The sequence below is a fragment of the Larus michahellis genome, chromosome 1 (assembly GCF_964199755.1).
Source record: "Larus michahellis chromosome 1, bLarMic1.1, whole genome shotgun sequence".
In the NCBI taxonomy this organism is placed as follows: domain Eukaryota; kingdom Metazoa; phylum Chordata; class Aves; order Charadriiformes; family Laridae; genus Larus; species Larus michahellis.
The window spans coordinates 93,540,246-93,560,045 of record NC_133896.1 but is presented as its reverse complement, the minus strand read 5'-3'; the positions used below and the strand labels follow the sequence as shown (position 1 = coordinate 93,560,045).

The following is a 19,800-nucleotide window of genomic DNA, read 5'->3' as shown; positions in this document are numbered from 1 at the left end:
TCGTGTAAGATGCAATGGACTGTTTAGACTTCTTTCAAAGATCAGAAGGAAAGAATTTCGTCATTCTGTGTATAGGAGAATGACTTCTCAAACGTGTGTTCTAAAATGAAAGTGCCTTTGTATTTTTTCTTAAGAAATCCCTAATGGCAAGATTATGAGTTTTTATACGTACTGTGATTTCCAAGTGCTGCTGTCCTGTTTCATTCCACTGGTTCAATCTGCTGGGATTAGGCCCATGCTATGCCAAGCTCCCACTTTCCTACATGAAATGTTTTTAAATAGCTTTGTTTCAAGAGAAGAAGATTATTCAAGTTTCTAACAGTCACTCTTTTTTAACTTGGGGGTAACTGCAAAGTAGCTGAAGAGATTTGACTCAGTTTGAAAATTATATTCTCATGGAAAACAAGCAAGGAAGTAAATGTTTCAAAACCTTTTGTGTGTTGAAAACATAGACTGTAATTTATTTTGAAACTTGATTATTGATAACGCTGCCAGCGTAACCATTTCTACTTATTTATATTAAATTAAAAAGTATGTTTACTAGTCAGAAGGCAAATTAATCATTAAAGAGAGGTTAGCTCCTGCACTGTGAATAGAAGGTGCATTTTATCACTTTTTCCAATATGTGGAGGGGGTTCTGACCAGGCAAATTCATGCTTGCTTAAGATCTTGAGAAGGGATGTGTACGTAGGGATTAGCACGGAACAGGGAGCCGTATGAGCTGGCAGAGGGGAGGAAAAAGGGACCTGGGTTTGGGCCATGGTGTTTGGCTCCAGGAGAGCAGTGGGAAGGCTCCGGGGGAGCAGTAGGCCCCATGCAGCCCATGGTGTATGGCTCGGGGTTCAAGGGGGAACTGAGCTCAACAACAGGGGCCAGCAGCTCTTATGGACCGGGGAGACAGGAGCTAAGCAAAGGAGCAGGGCAGCTCTGGGGACCGTGACCAGGGCCAAGCACAGCCTGGTGATTGCCAGGCAGGTCCAGGGACAAGGGAGGATGTCAGTCTGTAAGTCCAGGCCTGGATCAGCAGGGCCACGTCCAGGCACGGGGATGGCAGCAGTGCAGCAGGAGCTGTAGCTCAGGGCAGGGGTGAGAGTTAAGTTCATCTTGAAAGCAGCTCCCACAGGAAAGTGCCGCCTGGGGCGCTCTGCCTGAGACCACCAAAGGAAGAGGGCTGTCTCTACATTGGTCTGAGCCCCAAGAACCAAACCTCCAGGACCTTACTGTGTACCTTGCCCAAGTGGGTATCTAAATACTGGGCTTTTAAATCCATGTAGAAGGAGACTGGGACTGATACTCCAAAGTATTACACAGGCTGAAGCTGCCTAATAGGAAAAGAACTGTATGAAGTCACCTTCATTTTGAATAATATTTAATTCTCTGACTACGGTCCTGCTCTAACAGCTGAGGGAAACACATCACCAAATGTCATAGGTGTGAGCGCACCTTTGTTTGTTGGTTGTGCCTTGGTGTTTTCATTGAAAGACTGATAGGAAACATATGGCTACAAGATAGGACATTGTCCAGTTGGGACACCTGGGTGCTCAGCTTAGCTAGCGGCCAGACCTTACCTATTAACTCCGTCTGTGCCTCTTTCTCATGCCACCCTTGGATAACTTGACTGTTTACACATTAAGCTTTTTTGGGCAGGGGCTGTCTTGCCTTGCACTGTGGCATCACGTTTCTGCTGGCTGCCTCCAGCAAGAATGCAAACAAATAACGCTAACAAACAACGCTGCTAGCCTCTTGAACCTTTATACTCGACCTCGTTCCTCAATTAAACTGGTTTTCAAAAGCTCTTTCTCAGCAAGATAGGTTTACATGCATGATCCTCCTTTATCATAAATGTAGAGACAGTAAAATATACATGATTTAGGTACTAAAAATATGTTTCATAGCAATACCCACATTCTGATCAGTTTAATAGTAAAAAAAAAAAAAAAGTAATGTGCACAGCTTTAATCACAGTAAAGCATGAAAGCAACCAGGTCCTTCTTTTGTTTTTACCCTCAAAGATGGGGTCTATTGACAGTGGTCCAACGCTGTGTTCTAGCACAATCGTGTCCTACACGAGGAATTTCCAAATTTGGTGGTGGAGATGGTGGTAGGAGTAACTCCTGGCTTCCTCATGCTGTGTGTCTCCTTTGTCCTTTAGGCCCCTACTCTCCATGTCCCCTGCTCTAACCCTGTGCCCATAAAACAACTCATCAACCATATACTCCTCTTCTTTCCGATCCTCAGTCCCTTCAGCATCCTGAGACTGTGTTAGATCGCAGCCTTCAGTATGGTATGCCTATTTTGTCTGTGAGCAGCTGTGGCAGCTCCCAAATCAAGCCTGTTTAGAGTCCTTCAGAGGAATCAGAAAATGCACACTTTGCATGTGCTGTATGAGCCTGCACGCAAATAGTTGGGAGCTATTTCTGCAGTCTTGCAGTTCAGACAGACGTACTGCAATTTGGGAACAGCTGTAGCATATAACACAAGACATATAATTCCTGTTATACAGAAACACCTGTAACATAGAAATAGAAGATGTTAAACTACCACTTTGCAAAGCTCAAAGCCTCCATGACAGCACTAATGAAGCTCCTTAGTGTTAAATGCAGCTAGGTTTTATATCTCTGAAATATCCTAATCTAGATCCTAGTCTGTTAGCAAAGTGTCCCACAGCCTTCCTTAGGAATTGATGATATTTTTTCAGAGGGCTGGTTGGACCAGATGTTGTCCTTTCCTTTAAAGGAGATTATATCACAAGTGATGCTTCTTTAAGCAACTGATTTTTTGGAGCAGTATCCTCCAGTCACAGTCTGAAAGAGGGTATGACAGCTGCTTGGATAAATGGAATGTTCTTAAAAGGCTGTTCTGAAAATCAACCTGCCCTTTGTGTAAATACCTAAAATGGATGTAGGAACCTAATGCTTGGTATCCAAATTAGAGAATTTTCGTGTCGTAGTGTTAGTGATGTATATTTTGTTGTTGGGTTGATCGAGAGATCTCTTTGCCTTGTCCCAAAGTGTCCAGTTAAAGCGACAGCTAGAAATGTGTTAATGGGAGGGCTATGCTGGTTCTACTGATACCAAAACATTTTTCAAGAACCTGAAGGCCTCCCCTGCTCTTCCCTGAAGAAAGAAAGAAAAACATCTAGCATAGGTGCCAGCTGATGTTTTGTTCTGCCACATTGCAGGCTTTGTAGTTTATGACACTTTGCAAAAAAATGCAGCAGAATTTCTTTTTAGGGTCTCTGTGATTTAAAATGGTAAGTCGCTGTTTGGGGCATCCTTCTGACCTAAAAGCTTATTAAACAATAACTTACATTCATTTGTCCCAGTGTTCCTGTCACTGTGATACTTAACCTTGTGGGAATTTCATTAGGAGTATAATAGTTAGCTGACAAATACTTCATTGTTCACTTCTAGTAACAGACTGTATAGGTAAGGGGTAAAAGCCAGAAAACAATGTGAAAAAATACTGAAACAATGTGAAAAAATACTGAATGAGTGCAAAATGAAAGAACCATATTGGAAATTAAGTCTTCTGAATAATTAATAAAAGATTTCTTCAGGCATTCTTTTAATAAATTTAATGCTGTTTTGACTGCTACAAGACATGCTTCATTTCAGTTCTCTGGTGTTCATTGTTTAAAAATGTGCTCGTGTGTAAGGAAATGAAAACATTTTTGAACAGAAGCAAAATCACAGTTTTGTTGCATAATTGGAACACAACAGATAATTAAATCTTCAGTAAATTGAGTGCAATATTTTGATGTCTAGATAACACTACGTTATATCCTGAAGCTGCAGTATTTCGTTTCTGTGCAATCTGTCTTCCTTTCCGTAATAGTACAATAGTGTGTTCCGTCTCCATTACCTGTACAATGTGCCCTCTCTTTTTCAAATGGTATCTTGAGGTATGATGTCGTCAGAACTCATGATTTCATTGCACCCTCTTATTAAATTGGTTTCCAGGTGTTTAAATATTTGTGATATGCTGCATAACCAGCATTTGCAATATTTGCCTTAATCTCATTTGTGTTTGTTTTTTTTTTATCATTCCTGTCATCACAAGGTAAGATATTGCAGCGCACAGCCAAAGCTGTGTAAAGCACCATTCACTTCTTGAGAGCTGGAGTAATGTTTTTTCCAGTGCTTCTTTGTTCAGTTACATTTATTTTGCTGAATGGTGTACATGAAAATATTTAAACCGTAATTCTGCCTTTATATGCTGATTTTAAAAAGTGCTACAAATTTGCAACATGGTATTAACCAGAAGATGGCATGTTGTTTTCCCTCGCTCCTTTTTCTTTCTTACTTATTAACAACTGCCTTTCTCCTTTTTCTGTTGTTTCAGTTAAAGGATCAAGAAAGTTAAGTCTGCCAACAGATCTTAAGACTGATCTTGGTACGGTAGGCAAAAGCCAACAGCTTTAAACTTCCTTACATTCATTGGCAAAACATTTTACCAACTGATTCATGAGATAACACAATAACCTTGGAGGCTTTGTCTGAAAAGGCTTTCTAAAAACCACCTATTAACCCATACAGTTCTGTTGGCAGCTCTCAGCATTTTGCTTGTTTAATATTCATTTATTTCATGTAGACACATTTTGCCCGTCATTACACACTGTGTGTGTAATATTTTATTATGAAAAAGCTCTAGAACTTTTGACATACTTGAGCCATTATAACTGGTTGTCCACGATGTTTATCTCAGCCTATAACAACCAATGCATGTGCTAGTCTGTTTTCTTTATTTGATGTACAGATTCCATGCCACAACAGTGACAAGACCATTGAACATGTATATTTTATGATGTCTTTGAACTTCTGAGAAGTCAGATCCAGAAATCAGTCATTTTTGTCTCAGTCCTCTCCTTGAGACTTACCTCAGCCAACTGTTAAGTGCAGTTTGCTCTAACATTTTTCTCAGTTCTTTAATATTTCAGTGGAAATGCATAGTAAGTGAGAGAGAAATTTCACCTCAAAAAAACCTAAAATGAAAATTCAACATCTTGCATAACCTAAAAATGTTGGGGGTAGATCATGCCCTCTTAAATATCCACGTAAAGGGGATTGCTCCTGGCATTTGGGTTGGAATATGTGGTGCGCACAAAGATTTTTATAATTATCTTCAAATATTCTCAGTCTCGATGAGTCCTTTCTAGTTTTGTTCTCATGGGAAGTTTCTCGTGTAAGATGACTGAAAAAGCTGTGTAGCCATGCCTCATTACTTTGAGTGTCTTTTTAGAGATAGAAATTAAAGTTGGATCACATCCTTGCATAATGCAGCTGAACTTAATTTCTGTCACTAGGAATCATGTGCATGTATTAACCGATGTAGCACTGTTCCCCAAGGCAAAAGTCAGGGGAATAAATATGTCTTCCACATTATAAATTACTGAGAAACTTGGAAAACTGCTAATAGCTCCTGATTAAAGATTAAGTAAATAAGTGTTGAAAAATCATTGGGAAATTCAGTCCAGATTGTGCAGACTTCAGTGTACAGAGTGATTTAGTTGAAATAACTTACTCCATCATTAACAGTGATGTTTGAGAAGCTAGGAATGTAGGAATACACCCCCAAAAAATTTGGTGTGGAAAATAAGTCTAAGAAGGTCTGTTTCAACATCCTGTGGAAATTAGTGTAACTCCATTAATTTCAAAAGCTTCATTGAAACCGAAAGGTATTATAAAATTGTCACTTAAGCATTCTGTTTGTTGTTACTGCCACAGCTATTGGTTGCTCTGTACTCACACTACCAAGAAGCTTGGTGGATTGCTCAGGATAAAGCATGTGGAAGCAACATTCAATGGATAAGGTGGCAGATACTCATGACTAATCAACTGGAGAGGAAGGTTAAAAAACAAAAAAACTGAAAAAAAAAAAAACAACCAAAAAACTTGTTTCGGTTCTCCTTCATGACTGACCTAGAAGAGCAGAATATTCCTGTTAATTATTCTAGCTATTAAAACTGTGCTGAATTATAGATTGCTTAGTTTACAACAGTCTGGGAAAAGCCTCTTTCTCAATGTAAGGAGTTAAATTTTAATGATTGTTCCTGGAAAAAGTGAAGAATAATGTCTGCATTTCACTTACTTCTTCTCCAGAATGTCCTGGATACAATGGTAGAGCTCTTACAGATTATTTATCCACTATTTGTCTTTGCCTGAGATTGTACCCATAGTCTAAATATTCAGGGAATAACAATATCCTCTGGCCCACACTTCTTTTCAAGATATTCAGGTCACCACTTTCAAATTATAAGATATTGTACATCCATCCCATTGGCTCTGGCTCATAGCTTTTCAGAGTGCTGATACATCGCCTACTCTCAGCACCGACAGCAGCTAATTGGGAAATACGTTAGCATTTGGCAGCTTACAGTTCTGCCTCCCTTTTTAGGATCTGGCTCATGTAACGTCCTTGCTTTCACTTTGCTTTGAGTTGTAATAGTAGAGGTTAAGTAGAAGTTAAATCTACTTCAGGTGGAGGTGCTGCCAGAACCGAGAATTGCTTGGGGAGTAGTTTGCTAGCATTTAAGGGAATAATGTGTGATCTGATGACAGAGGGTGTTCTGGTTAAACCTTGTCAGGGTTTTCATGACTTAAAGGTACTTTGGGATGCCATTTTGACCCTTGTATGACTGACAATTGAGAAATGTGAGAATATGCCATACGTGGGGGATACGTTGAAACTTTTTTATAGTTTTAGCTACTGCAGATCATAGTAACCCAATGTTTATTTGAGTTGACCAGAAGGAAGATGTAACATTGCATATACTGTACGTTTTCCCAATTATCCTTTGAAGGCAGCTCTGAATGATAGTATCGTCTTTATTTTTGAACCTAATACTGTTTCCCAAAGTTTTATGAAAAGATCATCTACATTTCCATGCACTGTTCCATTATGGGGATAATCCTAATCCAATTCAATCAAATGGAGAATCTGGGATATATCCAGACATATACAACTGCTTTTATATGAGAGTTTTCTAACTTTGCTTCAGTAGCCACTTTAAGCATCAGCTTGTTTGGGTTTTTTGGAAGTATTTCTGCTCATTTCATCTGCTCAAAGTTTCCATGTGATCACAGGGAGCTAGGCGGAAGTCCTAACTAAAGGTGGAGATACTCAGTAACTGCTAATTTTTATTTAATTCCTGTGAACAGATGGTTTCACCGTGTGAATTTATGCTATCACCTAGACTTTATTAGCCAAAGAACAAAAGAAAATGCAAGTAGAGACAGACATCTTTTGCTTCCTCATGCTAAGATGTTATCTTCAGAAGATTTATATAATTTCCTACGGTTTCCGCGGGTATTTATAGGCAGTGAATGAATTCTTTACCAGGTCTTTACCAAGACCTTACCAGGTCTCCCATTTTATACAGCACCGAAAAACTAGACAAAACTCAGGTTTTTTCAAGGATTTGAGAAATGTCTTCTGATGCAGTGACCCAAAAACTGTAATTCTGAAAGTTGGCTTCATAAAACACAATTATAGGGGTCAGACAAAGAAGCTTTGATTATAACTCTGTATCTCTGTATTCCATTTTGTCCATTTTGTATGAAGTTGTGGAGTCTGTTTGATTTTTCTTCCTTAAAGATTTATGCATATCATAATAGAATTATAATATGAAAACATCCACCACTCAGTGCCTTTGTAGTTCATTGCAAGGGAAGTGTCACTTCCTGGGTGCTCCCAAGCCTATGAAACAGTACCTGGATATCATAAAGGAGACCTCATTTTTATTTTAAGGATGAGGAGTGGGATTATAGCAATTCTTGATTTACACTTTCAAAGTACTTTACAGCAAACATTAGACACTGGCAACATTTTGAAGCTTTTAATCTGTTTTTGCTTACTGATGCATTGTACAAACTAGTAGATTTTAAGTGGAGCATTCTGTACTTGTTTTTATGGCTCTGGATCTGTGATTCCATTTACAATGCCAAAGAACATTTCAGAAAATTTGAAATTGTATGAGTTGGCTTCCTCCTTGGTCTGATGTTTTTAGAAAAGGCAATTCAGACATCCAACTTTAACAATGCTTCTCTTTAATAACTTGGCAATATACATTGAAAATGGTATGTATTTTTACATGCAAAGAATTTTATGGACTGTCCAGTGTGTCTCCTTCCAGGACAGTAGAGTAATTTCTGTTCACTTTTCAGCCTGAAAATACCAGCTGAACTGAAGAATCACCTGAACTCTGCTTGTAGTTAGCATCATAGCATAGTTAAGGTTGGAAGGGACCTCTAGATGTTGTCTAGGCCATCACCCTGCTCAAAGCAGGTGTAGTTAGACCAGGTAGGTCAGGATAGTAGTGTCCAGTTGAGTCTCGAGTGCCTCCAAGGGCAGGGGGTCCACAACCTCTCTGGGCGACCTCTTCTAGTATTTGATCATCCACACAGGAAAAAAGCTTTTCCTAATATCTAACCAGAATTTCCCATGTTCCAAGGTGTGTCCTTTGCCTCTCATCCGATCACTGTGGACCTCTGAGAAGTGTCTGGCTCTGTCTTCTCTGTGTACTTAGTACCTTAGATTAGGTAGTTGCAGACAGCAATAAGGTCTGCCCTGAGTCTTGTCTTCTCTTCAGGCTGAAAAAAAACCACTTCTCAGCCTCTCCTCTTGCATGATGTGTGCCTGCTCCCTTACCAGCTTGGTGGACTCCTGCTGAACTCACTCCTGTATGTCAATATCTTACCTGTAATGGGGAGCCCAAAACCGAGCACAGGACTTGAGATGCAGTCTGACAAGCACCAAAGAGGGGAAGGATTACATCCCTCAAGCTGCTGGCTATGCTCTCGCTCATTCCGTGGAGGATGCAGTTTGCCTTTTTTTTTTTTTTTTCTGCGAGTTTAATCTGTATTAAGATGGAAAACATTGTGGGTTGTACTAAAGGCTTTCACTGTTACAGAAATGTTTTTAAACGTTTGGCCTCTCTGCAATTTCACATTTTCAGGTTTGGATTTTGATATTCTGTAGCTAGGACCCTACTAGACAAAAGTCTCTTTCATCTGCTGAAGGTCAAGTGTATGACAGCACTGCTTTCTTCCTTAATTAAATAAGAGAAGGTTTATGGTCAAACATTTTTAAAAGAGAACCTATGTTAACAGATATATCAGCATTCTGCCAGTCCAAATAACCAGAATAAAAAGCAGCAAGAGGTGATCAGCAGGTTAAATCTGTCAGCTATTACGGCATAATAGGCATGGGGTGTGGTTATATTTCAAAGGGAGAAAGGGGCTGCGTTCTGACTTCTAATGCTTCCAGATTAAAAAAAAAAAAAAAAGAAAAACAAACAAACGAAAAAACCCTGATCTACGTGGGAGGTTTAACAAGCAAGTAGTTTAAAGGAAAGGTAAGTGCTTAAAATTATCAAAATGGTACCATAAATAAAATGTTTATAACTGATATAGTTAAATGTAGTCATGAAGGAAAGGCAGTAAAATTTGTTTGCTGAAACAACAAAACAAAGCAGTAAAGATCATACATTTAAGAGCTGATAATAATAAAATGATATGCAACTGTTAGGCTCACAGTGCAATAGATATTCACTGTTCCTAAGTTCTCTGTTTTTACTTGAAGAGTTCCTTACTGAGGACTCTGCAAGGTAAGTCATTTTCCACTCCTTTCAAGCAATGCAAACACATTCTTCCATCCCGTGGTCTCTGTACACTTCTCAGGTTGTAATACTTTCCAGCAGGCAAAATCTGGGGCTACGCATAGATTTACCAGACATGCCTGGACCCAGAGGTCCTCTATAGTAAGTAACTTGGATTGGGATTGAGCTCTCACACAGATGGTCATCTGTAGGCAGAGACTCAGGCGTGAGACAGATGATTCTGTCACCTTGTTTGGACTTCAGGCGACGTCCGAAGTCTTAGTAGCTCACCTGTGTGTACAAGCAGAAGAATATTTAGAAAGTAATAATTGTTTTCCATGTACAATTGTTTTGACAACCAGTGATAACAAAAGAAGGATAAATAAGAACTCTAAATCAGAAGTTATCAACTGTAAAATTTGGTTTTGCAACATTGAAATAAGAATGAACAATTGTTGCTAGTTTATTTATTACAATAACCTGCTATGAGATCTGTCAAAAATCTACCATGCATAATATTAACAAATTTGGAAAAATGTGGAATTTTTTTAGAGTTGTTTGATTGCTGCACAAAAATTATGTGTAAACTTAATGATATTTGGAATGCCTTATTTGACCATGTCTGTGCCTTTTTCTGTTGAGTATTTACAAGTATCTATGGAGTGGTGCTAGCTCAATTATTTCAGACATTCTTACCTCTAGTTAAAAGCAATGATTTTTGGAAAAATCGGGAAGAATCTGGAAGAATCTTATTAGAATAGACTAAAAACAATTTTGTTGCAATTACCTTACGTTCTGTTCATTCATTTAAGATTTAAAGGTGGAGTTTTGTTTAGAAAGTCTCCAGTTCATATGTGTCATGCTTTACGTTTGTCATGTTCAAGTTGGAAAAACGTTTCAAGTCCAACTGCTTTGAAGAATTTTTCATTTTCAAAAATGGAGAATTAAAGCCAGATTTTTCCATCTTGAAGATGCAGAGGCAATACTAATAAGGGGTGCTCAGGGCTAGCTGTTGATATCCTAGATGGTCTTGTGGTTCATCCACAACTTGCATGTTTCAGTGTTGTCCTCTGTGCAGCTCGGGATGCATCATGTTTCATGCTTATTTTTCAGAATTAAATTAAGTTTTCTGTCTGTGTTTTCCTGTTTATTGCACAAAGCATAGCAACAATTTGTGTTACGTTATTCTGTTGAGGCATACGGAGTGCTGTGTACTTTTTGAGACAGTCAGTCCAGAAGTGTGGTGTTACATGATCACTAGAAATTCAGCAGAGGAATCTGAGGAGCAGAGTTAGATCCAAGTAGTCCAAAATTTTCCCGCTGTTCTCAGGGAACAAAGCTAGATTTACTTTTAGATTTGCACTGCCAAGTTTGGTTTTTCACATATGATAATGTAGAGGTGATATTATGACATATATTCTTAATGTTCTTCATTTGGATAGTGTTTATTTTGGTTTCGTTGTTTGTAGGCAAAAATGCTAGTTTTAAAAGGGCCTTTATCAGTGACAACACGCTTAAGATTTTCAGCCACTTCACAGTATTTCATTTATCTGAATAATAAATCTGTTCACCCTGTTTTCAAAAAAATTATGATATCTAGGATCAAGCACATGGTAGGAGTTCATTACCATAATAACAATACCTTTATATTACATAGGCAGCATATTACAGTCACAGCACATTATATACTCTTAGTGTGGACCTAAATGTACTAGCAGTATGTCAACAGGGCAATTCATCCTTCCTCTTCAAACTGATGAAGACATTATGGTAAATATACAATTTTGCTGGCAGTACATCTATACTCGCCTCTTCTGCTAGGGCTAACAGCTCCTCTCTTGCCTGGTTGACAGAACTGCACCAAGAGAAAATTGTGATCCTGACTTTGTAAGGGATTTTGGTTTAAGTATATTTTGTTAAAAATTTAAGGTGTCTGTCAGTCTATATTCTCACTAATGAACGATCACACTACTTTTACACAAATTTTGGTTATTTTACATGCAGACCTGAGGATGTTCTTCGGGCCATTTGTATAGTTAGGAAATCTCTTTTTTTCTTTATTTAAATGTGTATCTCTTTGCTGTTTCAAGAAAAAAGGTCAGTCACACCCATAATTATTACCCAAAATCTAATTTATTGATAATACACAAAAATCCCCCAGTGGAACCAGATGGACTTTTCCCCCCTTTAACAGCAAAGATTGTATTCCTCAACATTTGTTGAGGAGATTCTCTGGAACTCATTTTTCAGGTCCTTTCTGCTCCATAAGCATCTCTCCCTGGTCCTTTTGCCTGCTCTTTTATTGATTACTTCCTTACAATTTAGGATGGTATTATAATGCTTCTAATTAGTCATATTTAAATTCCTTTGTTCTCAGCCTCTCTTAGATCATTAGTAAGAACTGGAAAAACAGCTAGTTTTTCTGTCTGAATTTATCCCTTTGTTGGAACTGAAAAAAATCGTTGGTCTTTTTTTTTTTTTGTATTTATGTCTAGTGTAACACAACTTTCTAGGCAGCAACTGCAAATGCGTGTTTCTCCTTTCTTACTGACATTTTTAATACATTTGGTTTTAACAAGGGTTCTGCTTTTCACTGGTAAATTGTTTGTTCCTTTTGCTTTTTGCAGAGGTCACCAAGTAGTTTAAAACGGTTGTTCGTATGACAAGACAAGTTGTGTAACGCATATGTGTTACTGTGTGTAAACTAAAATCAGGATGTGTATATATAATATGCTTCCTGTCTGTGTAATACTAAAAAAAAAAAAAAAAAAAAAATTGAATTTGAGGCTCTCCAGCAGACTTGCAGCTGTCATGTTGCACTTTGCCTCTCTCAGAAGGCATCTCTCAGTAGTTTCACCAAGTTCACAGAAACTAATGTTACTTCTTCAGTTCTTAATCTCATCGTCTCACTAGTATTTTTTGTGACACACTGGCCTTCCATCCAGCACAGTTCTGTTTCTTAAGCGGTTTTTGGGGTGCACACTGCACTGAAGGGAGCTACCGTTTGTCCCACTGTTCAGCCTGCTAACAGGGATAGCTAAAGCATTTTTAATTCGTATGGGTAACGCCATGAGCCCAGATGAAGGCAAACAATTAGGACCGGCACTGTAGGAGCAGCATGTGGTGAACATTATAGAATTTTATGTCATGAACTTCTCTTTTATACATTTTAGTACATCTTAGATGCAATTTATTGCTATCTGCTTTATTAAATCAGTGGAGTTAAATTAGTATAAAATGGACTAAAGTATTGTCACATGGAGTAGTCTGCTATGATTACTTCCAATGGCTTCAATGAGCCTTACGTTTTTAAATTAATGAACAGAATAGCTACAAACCGAGCCCTGGCTATTTAGTTCACTGTCCACAAGCAGGAGAAAAGGCTGCTGCCCTGGCAGAGGGGGACGGTTGTTACACAGTCTGGGGACTGCTCCAAGGATAAGCTCCGCTGAGCCAGGATGCCCAAGTGTAGTGCGTTGGTAACTCTGGCACATGCTGCTGGAATCTAGGGGCAGTAGAGAGTGTGAATTCCCTTGACCTCATGGGCAGCAGCACCCATGGGAAGGGATAGGAGGCGATGGTAAATGCAGTGGTGGGAAAGGGTACAAAAGAGAAGGGGGCTTTTTGTGCGGTGCTGTCTCCCTGAGCAACTATTTTCTGCCTTCTCCAGAAGAAGAGAGAGTTAGGAGCTGCTGCACTATTGCATCAACAGCACAGAGCAATCCGTGCACTGCTTCTTAAGTACCAAAGTTAATGTCTCCGATATCAACTGGTGCTCGGTATCAGCTAATATTTCTGACATGAGAAAAGCCCCAGGGACCACATGACAAAAGCAGTAAGCCAGCAAGGAAGAAAGTTAAAATGTTGTTCTTCCTTACAAATTGAACAAACCTGGAAAAAAAGCCAAGTTTTTATAAGTCTCCTCTAGCTGTTCTTTGGGGTGATTGGAAGACATCTGTCATGGTAGAGGAGGATCAGGTGACACAGGTCTCAGAGGGCTGGTAAACCATTGCAGTCATTTTGGTAAAGGGTGATAGGATTCTCAGTCTCCCTTAGAAAGTATGCTGTAGGAAACTAGTATTGTTTTTTATTACCACTTTTCTTGCACACTTCTTTTTTTTCAGGCAATGATTAAGATCCCTGTCTTAAATAGTACATAACCTTTCTTTAGACGCGTTTTGCGTCACTGAGCTTATACCGTAAAAAACGTGATAAATTAATTTTTAAAATACACACATAGGATTTTCTTGTAGATTTGGGTGGTCTTTATCTGCTTGATTCTTATCATCTTCTCTGCAGAAACGTTGCAGTTATACTTTCCCATAATTTTATTACTCTTTGTACAGTGTCTTTTTGTTTTTACTACGGTTCGAAGGGCTGCATTGCTCCTTGAGGTATACTTTTAAAAATAGTCATACCTAATCAGAAGAACAGAGCAGTGTTAAAATATAGAAAAGTGTGTAGCTGATCACTAAAATCTCTCTTACGGTCATTGTTTTCGCACTCACTAACATTTCACCAACTTCAGTACTTGAAGGGATATACCTGCATCTTCTAGGATGAAGCCTGCTTTTCTTTTCTATGCAGGAACTGGCTTTGCTTATTCAGAAAGGCATTGTCAAAACATCCAAAGGGATTTAGGTGCCCAGATCCTACTGATTGTTTAATTTGGGTCATTGAAGGTAACTGAGACAAGCAAGCATAACAAGAGAAACAGCAGCATTTGTCTTAAATGTGAATGGGGGTTTAGATGAATTGTGCCCATTCTGTACAATGTTCAGGGAAAGGGACTCACAAATGTTGTTGATGTTTCTATAGAATATGATTCTTTCTTACTCTGTTATGTTCCTCACCACTCCGTAGGATTCCCCCCTGGAGATAATTAGATATCATGCTGAAACTCCTTCACACAAACTGAATCCTGAAGAAAGGAAGCAGCTGGATGAGGATGTGTCTGTTGCTGAGGTTGAACAGTCAGCCTGTGCCCTTGAACAGAGCCCCCAGTCTCAAAGGACTTTCTACTGAAATATATCAATAGTTCCAGCATATTTTGGAAAATTCCCTAACTATAAGTTGAATGAATCATCCACATCAGTTTTATATCTGTTGTTAGCTTAGTTAATAGCCATGTATTAAGAAACATGATAAAAGTCATGAAAGTTGTGTCTCCTACAGAGCTGTCTCGATATGCAGTAGAGACTAAATTGCTTTCTAAACCGTAATTCTAAACAATTCTTTCCAATTTTGTTCATTAAGATTGAACTGCTTTCACATGGAAAGGACACGAGTTACGTGTTGGAAGACTACATATAATGTAGTCTGCACACTATATGCCCTACTTAGTATAGAATCTGTTTTATTATCTAAATATAGAAATAGCTTTTCATTATGTACAATGGAGCTATCATGTCATGGTAACCAAGAAACAAATTTATTTTGGTATATTAACATTCATCTTTTCCTTGGATACAATACAAATCAAAGAGAGTTAACCAAATATGATACTCATATACAGAATATTAAAGACTAATCTAATTCTCAGATATAAATAACCTGACATTTAAAATGAAGGGAGAAAATCCAAGCTTGTCCTTACCTATAGTACTGACCTTCCATAGTTTTGAATAGAAATATTCAGTGTGCTTGCATAAGTCTGAATTTTTGTTACGCTTATTACCTGCTGCTCACTTAAATTATTAAGTATGAATTACCTGCTGACCAGAAATAATTCAATTATACCTAGGTGTTCATCCTTTCATATGGTGAGGGGAAAATTCATATTCAGTAATTCTTCTCATGTTGTCTTATGCAACACGAGAGGAAGGAATACATCGCGTGAATGTTTTCTAGTCCAGTCCAACCCACTCTGAACTCTAATCTAAGCCTTGATCAGTGGATTGTTGTGGTTTAAAGACCTGTTGCCAGTAACGAAGAACAGACGAATGTAGGCAGAGTTTAAAGCAGCCGTGTTTTGTTTCTCACCCCATCAGACGGCAGCATGCGCTCTGCTGATGGACCACGGCCTGTAGCAGGGGTTCAAGGACTTGGCCTCGCATCTTTAAATCTGTAGCAGACAAATCAATTGTTCAGCAGTCAGTTTCCTTAGCAATAAAATAAATCTATTTGTGACATATAAAGAATAAAATACTTAGCCATGTTATGGCTAGTTTTGTAATTATCCCAAATAGCAGCAGTTAGATGCCTGTTTTGTGCAGCTTCAAGTCAGGTAGGGTAGATGTCTAGCTGTAAATTCTATCCTGTAGTAAATTACGCTTGCAGTTCTTTATAAGAACAAAAATGAAAGATAGGTTTCAAATTTATTTGGCATCTGTTAGGAGACACAACATCAGGGATGGCAGTGTTACCAGCAGTATCTTGATAAATTCCCTGTTCACATAGGTCAACAAAATGCTGTGGGATTTGCAGCTGTAAGAACACGTACCAGTTCTATGCCCCTTGCTTTTTTTCAAAGTATACCTTAAAGATATGGGGAGATATTCTTCCATATACATGCTGGGCTGATAAAACAAATAAGTAGTTATTCTCAGAAGATTTGATGTAACCCATTCTTAAACATCAGAGCGTACATCTCTCCTCCATTCTGAATTTCCGGGAGCTGGCACTTCACCTAGCACTTTTTGCATTCGCTTTCCAGATCACGTGAATGGCCACTGTACAAGTCCGACATCCCAGAGCTGCAGTTCAGGAAAACGACTTTCCAGCGCAGATGTCTCAAAAGCAAACCGGCGGGGGCCTGGGAGGCCCCCCTTCAGAAAAGCCCAGTCTGCAGCCTGCATGGAGATTTCTCTCCCAGTCACCACAGAAGGTGGGTGGCAGTGAATATTTCGCTAGGTCCTCCTGAGTTTCTCACCGGGTGTGAAAGCAAATAAGTTTAGCATGATCCCTGTCCGAGTCGTTGCCCTGAACTGCTGTCTTCATCTGACTGTGTAGAATTAGAACAAACCCCTGTGTGTTAGCGTTGTTACTAACAAGCCTGCTCCTGAGCTCTGCGCTGCCTAGGGATGCGGTATGCTGAACCTCGCCAAACTCTTACTCCCCACCTGTATGGATCGGGTGCTTTGTTCTGGAGAAGCAATTGTTCATAGCAGCTTATGTACAGTTCTTGTGACAGCTAGTATTACTAACGTTTTAAACTCTCATTGTCTCTACTTACCAAGTCTGAAAAGGAGTTAAGATATTTTTAGAATGTGAGTTCAGGCTTTGCATGTGTATATTTATTTATTTATTGGTACTGAAGACTATAAAATTCCACAGTCCCTGGCCACCATTTATGGTAAAATTATAGCCCATAATCTAATAAATTTTTTCTATTTATAAGAAGTTTCTTGCTTTAATGATTGAAAAAAGTCTTCAAATCTTGACCTGCTTGAGTGCAGAGTTTCAATGAAACTGAGAGATACAAAGTAGACCGCTCAAGGCAACACTTTGTGCTTAAAACTTAGAATAAACCCATTTTAATTTCAGCAGTGCCAGCTATTTCACTGCAGATCGTTTAAGCAGAAGCATTCAGCTGTAGTGTTTTTCTTCAATCTTGATAGTGCTCGCACTCTGCTGTTGGTATCCTTGACCCTTGTCTCCCAGGCTTCCAACTCCCCTCTGTTCCTGCAATAGGACAATGCATTGCCTGTGCAGAAAAGATTCAGTCTATCAAAAACTGAAACAGAATAACATCAAAATAAATGGGGTAGGACCGTAGTGTTGGTTATATTCAATTTTAGTAATAGGTAAAAATTTAATAATATTTAAACAAAAAGCGTAGGGTTTAATATTTTAATAATAAAATACTTAATTTGAACAATTAACTCTTTTAAAAATCCAGGTTTTAATTTTACTCAAGTTGCAGAAGTATTTCCTAAGGGCCTAAGAGATAATGATCTCTATGACTATTGTCTGGGCCATAGCATGGCCTGAACCCCCTGTGATGCTGTAAGTGATAGGTGATGGACAACACCATGACCCTAATCCTCTGTCTTGCAAGGAGCATTTGTATCCTAACCTGCCCACTTGCAAAGGTGTCTGCAGCACAGAAGTTCTTTACAGCTGGAACCAGTACTCCCTAATTTTGCTGATCGTTAATCGAGACGGAGCAAGGGAAATTATATCACTCAAGGTGTCTAATTTTGTATTTTTAATGTGAATTAATGCAAATAACTTTGTTACTAGTGGCAAATTGCTAGAATCTTTGATTTATTTTTTTTCTTTATGATAACATAAAATGGTAAATTCTTTTTTGGCCTTTCTTCTAACTACTGTGGGGATCACACAACAGAAAAATTGTGTCTACGTGTGTGAGACCCTATAAGAAAACATCCTCATTTGGCACAGAGGGTTCTGAGATTATGTTCTTGACCGGAATGGGGCTGATATCCCGAAGTCTGTTGCAGTGTCCTCTAGCAGCTCCTTCCATTTGATTTAAGAACAGCATTTGCCTACATTCTTCCATGGGACACAGAGCAAAGCATGGTCAGAGGGTCTCTACAAAATGGCTGCACTCAATGAAGGTGTTACCATCTTCCAGCAGTGTCATCAGTTCTCTGGTAGAAGTCACCTCCCATCGTCAGAGGCTATCACAGCAGAACAGATACTGGTGGAAGACAGATCCTTTCAGTTGTCCCCTTCTGCTTAAGTACAGAAACATTTAGCGTAAACAGCTTTCTATATTGGGTTACACTATCCAGCTCCCTTTGCGCTCGAGCAAATGAGAAGCGCCCATGTGATCTATTTTTCTGACTTTACTAGACAAGTATTAACCTTCTGCAGAGAAACAGGGTCAAAACTTGGGAGCAGTCACATTTCAACCAACACTGCTGCTTCTTCAGTGACCACCCAACCATCTCTCCTTTAGGAGAATGTTACAACATCATGGACTCTTCAAAGATTATGTCATAGGCTGAACAGAAAAAATGTTAAATCGCATCGTGGGCTTTGTGTAACATATGACAAAGTGTAATCCTCAGCAATCAGTTGTAAGAAGTAATCCTGTTTAAATACTAAACCTATTACAAATTTTGGTTTTAACTGGGATTAATTAATGGCTCCTGTGTGAACATTGTACTAAAGCAGATTTACAGAGCTCTGAGGTGTTTATAAATTCCTGTACATAAGGGCAGTTTTCATCTGCGTAATCACCAGGTTTCCTCCTCATTAGTTATTGTTGATGATCATAACATAACCCTTTCATCTACCTCTCTTTATGCACCTACAAATATGGTAAGTACCATTGTCATATAATAATATCTCTTGGTGGAAAATATATCACTGCCACAGTGGTTTCTATTGCTGTGTGGTTTTCTTCATCCTATGTAGTACCGAGCTCTTCTGGAATACTTGTATGCAGATAGTGCTGCAATATCAGCGCTGCTTGTACATAACAGGGCCACGGTACTACCTAATTCTTTTATGCTGCTCTTCTTTTCTTTGTGCCTCCCATCCTCCCAGAGTAAGTAGGGTCACTGGCAGGCAGAACTGACAACGCCCCAAGGTCCTACTGACCCTTGCGTATAAAGTATTTAGTAATACAGTGATACTTTTGATGCTTTCTTTATCATGAAAGACTCAGTTTCTGTCGTTCATCACTAATTATAGTACCTATCAAGTTTAATATTAAAGGATATCTCTTTCTAGAGATAGTCATTTAACTTCCTTTCAGGGAGACGGACTAAATTCAAGCAGATGACATTAAAAAAAAAATCCCTATTTAAAAGTATCAGTGGTGTCACTGAATTTGTATTACAGCTCTTAATAAGGTCAAGGAAATGGCCAGGCCCAGGTAGTCTTTAGAGTAATTTATATTAACATGCAATGTGATGGAGCATGGTTTGGGTTTGTCCTTGAGCGTGTCGGTTTGTGTACAAGTCGCCTTTCAGCAGGTCTATAGACTAAAATAATTTTCTGATTATTTATATTCTCACATTAAATCAAAGCCTGCTTGTCCAGCTTGTCTAAACTTTTTTTAGACACTGTGGTATTAGTCTTTTGACTTCTAGCTCTACTAACTGATCTGTCTGGAATGACTGACATTCCGCCATTCTACATGCATCTTGAAGTTCTAGGCATACTGTTTTGGCAAGTGGTTTGATTTATTTCTGAAGGTTTTTATACTAAGTAATATAGTGGAAGGTGGTATGGCCCTTGAACGATTCTTAGGCTGTGGGTACAGAGGAAAGTGAGGGAGAAGGAAG

The 19,800-nt window shown here is 38.8% G+C and overlaps 1 protein-coding gene across 8 annotated transcripts in view; it reads left to right on the top strand.

Moving 5' to 3' along the window:
• Nucleotides 1–19,800, top strand: part of STXBP5L (syntaxin binding protein 5L) — a 205,921-nt gene that overhangs the window by 164,960 nt on the left and 21,161 nt on the right. For 5 of the 8 annotated variants that reach the window (XM_074593571.1, XM_074593561.1, XM_074593539.1 and 2 more), the window contains one exon: nucleotides 16,254–16,424. The exons of 2 other annotated variants lie outside the window; for them this stretch is intronic. In XM_074593571.1, the coding sequence (XP_074449672.1) occupies nucleotides 16,254–16,424 (171 nt within the window). Of the gene's footprint in view, nucleotides 1–4,344; nucleotides 4,396–16,253; nucleotides 16,425–19,800 lie in introns of all 8 variants that reach the window. One more of the 8 variants, XM_074593551.1, reaches the window with a different exon arrangement.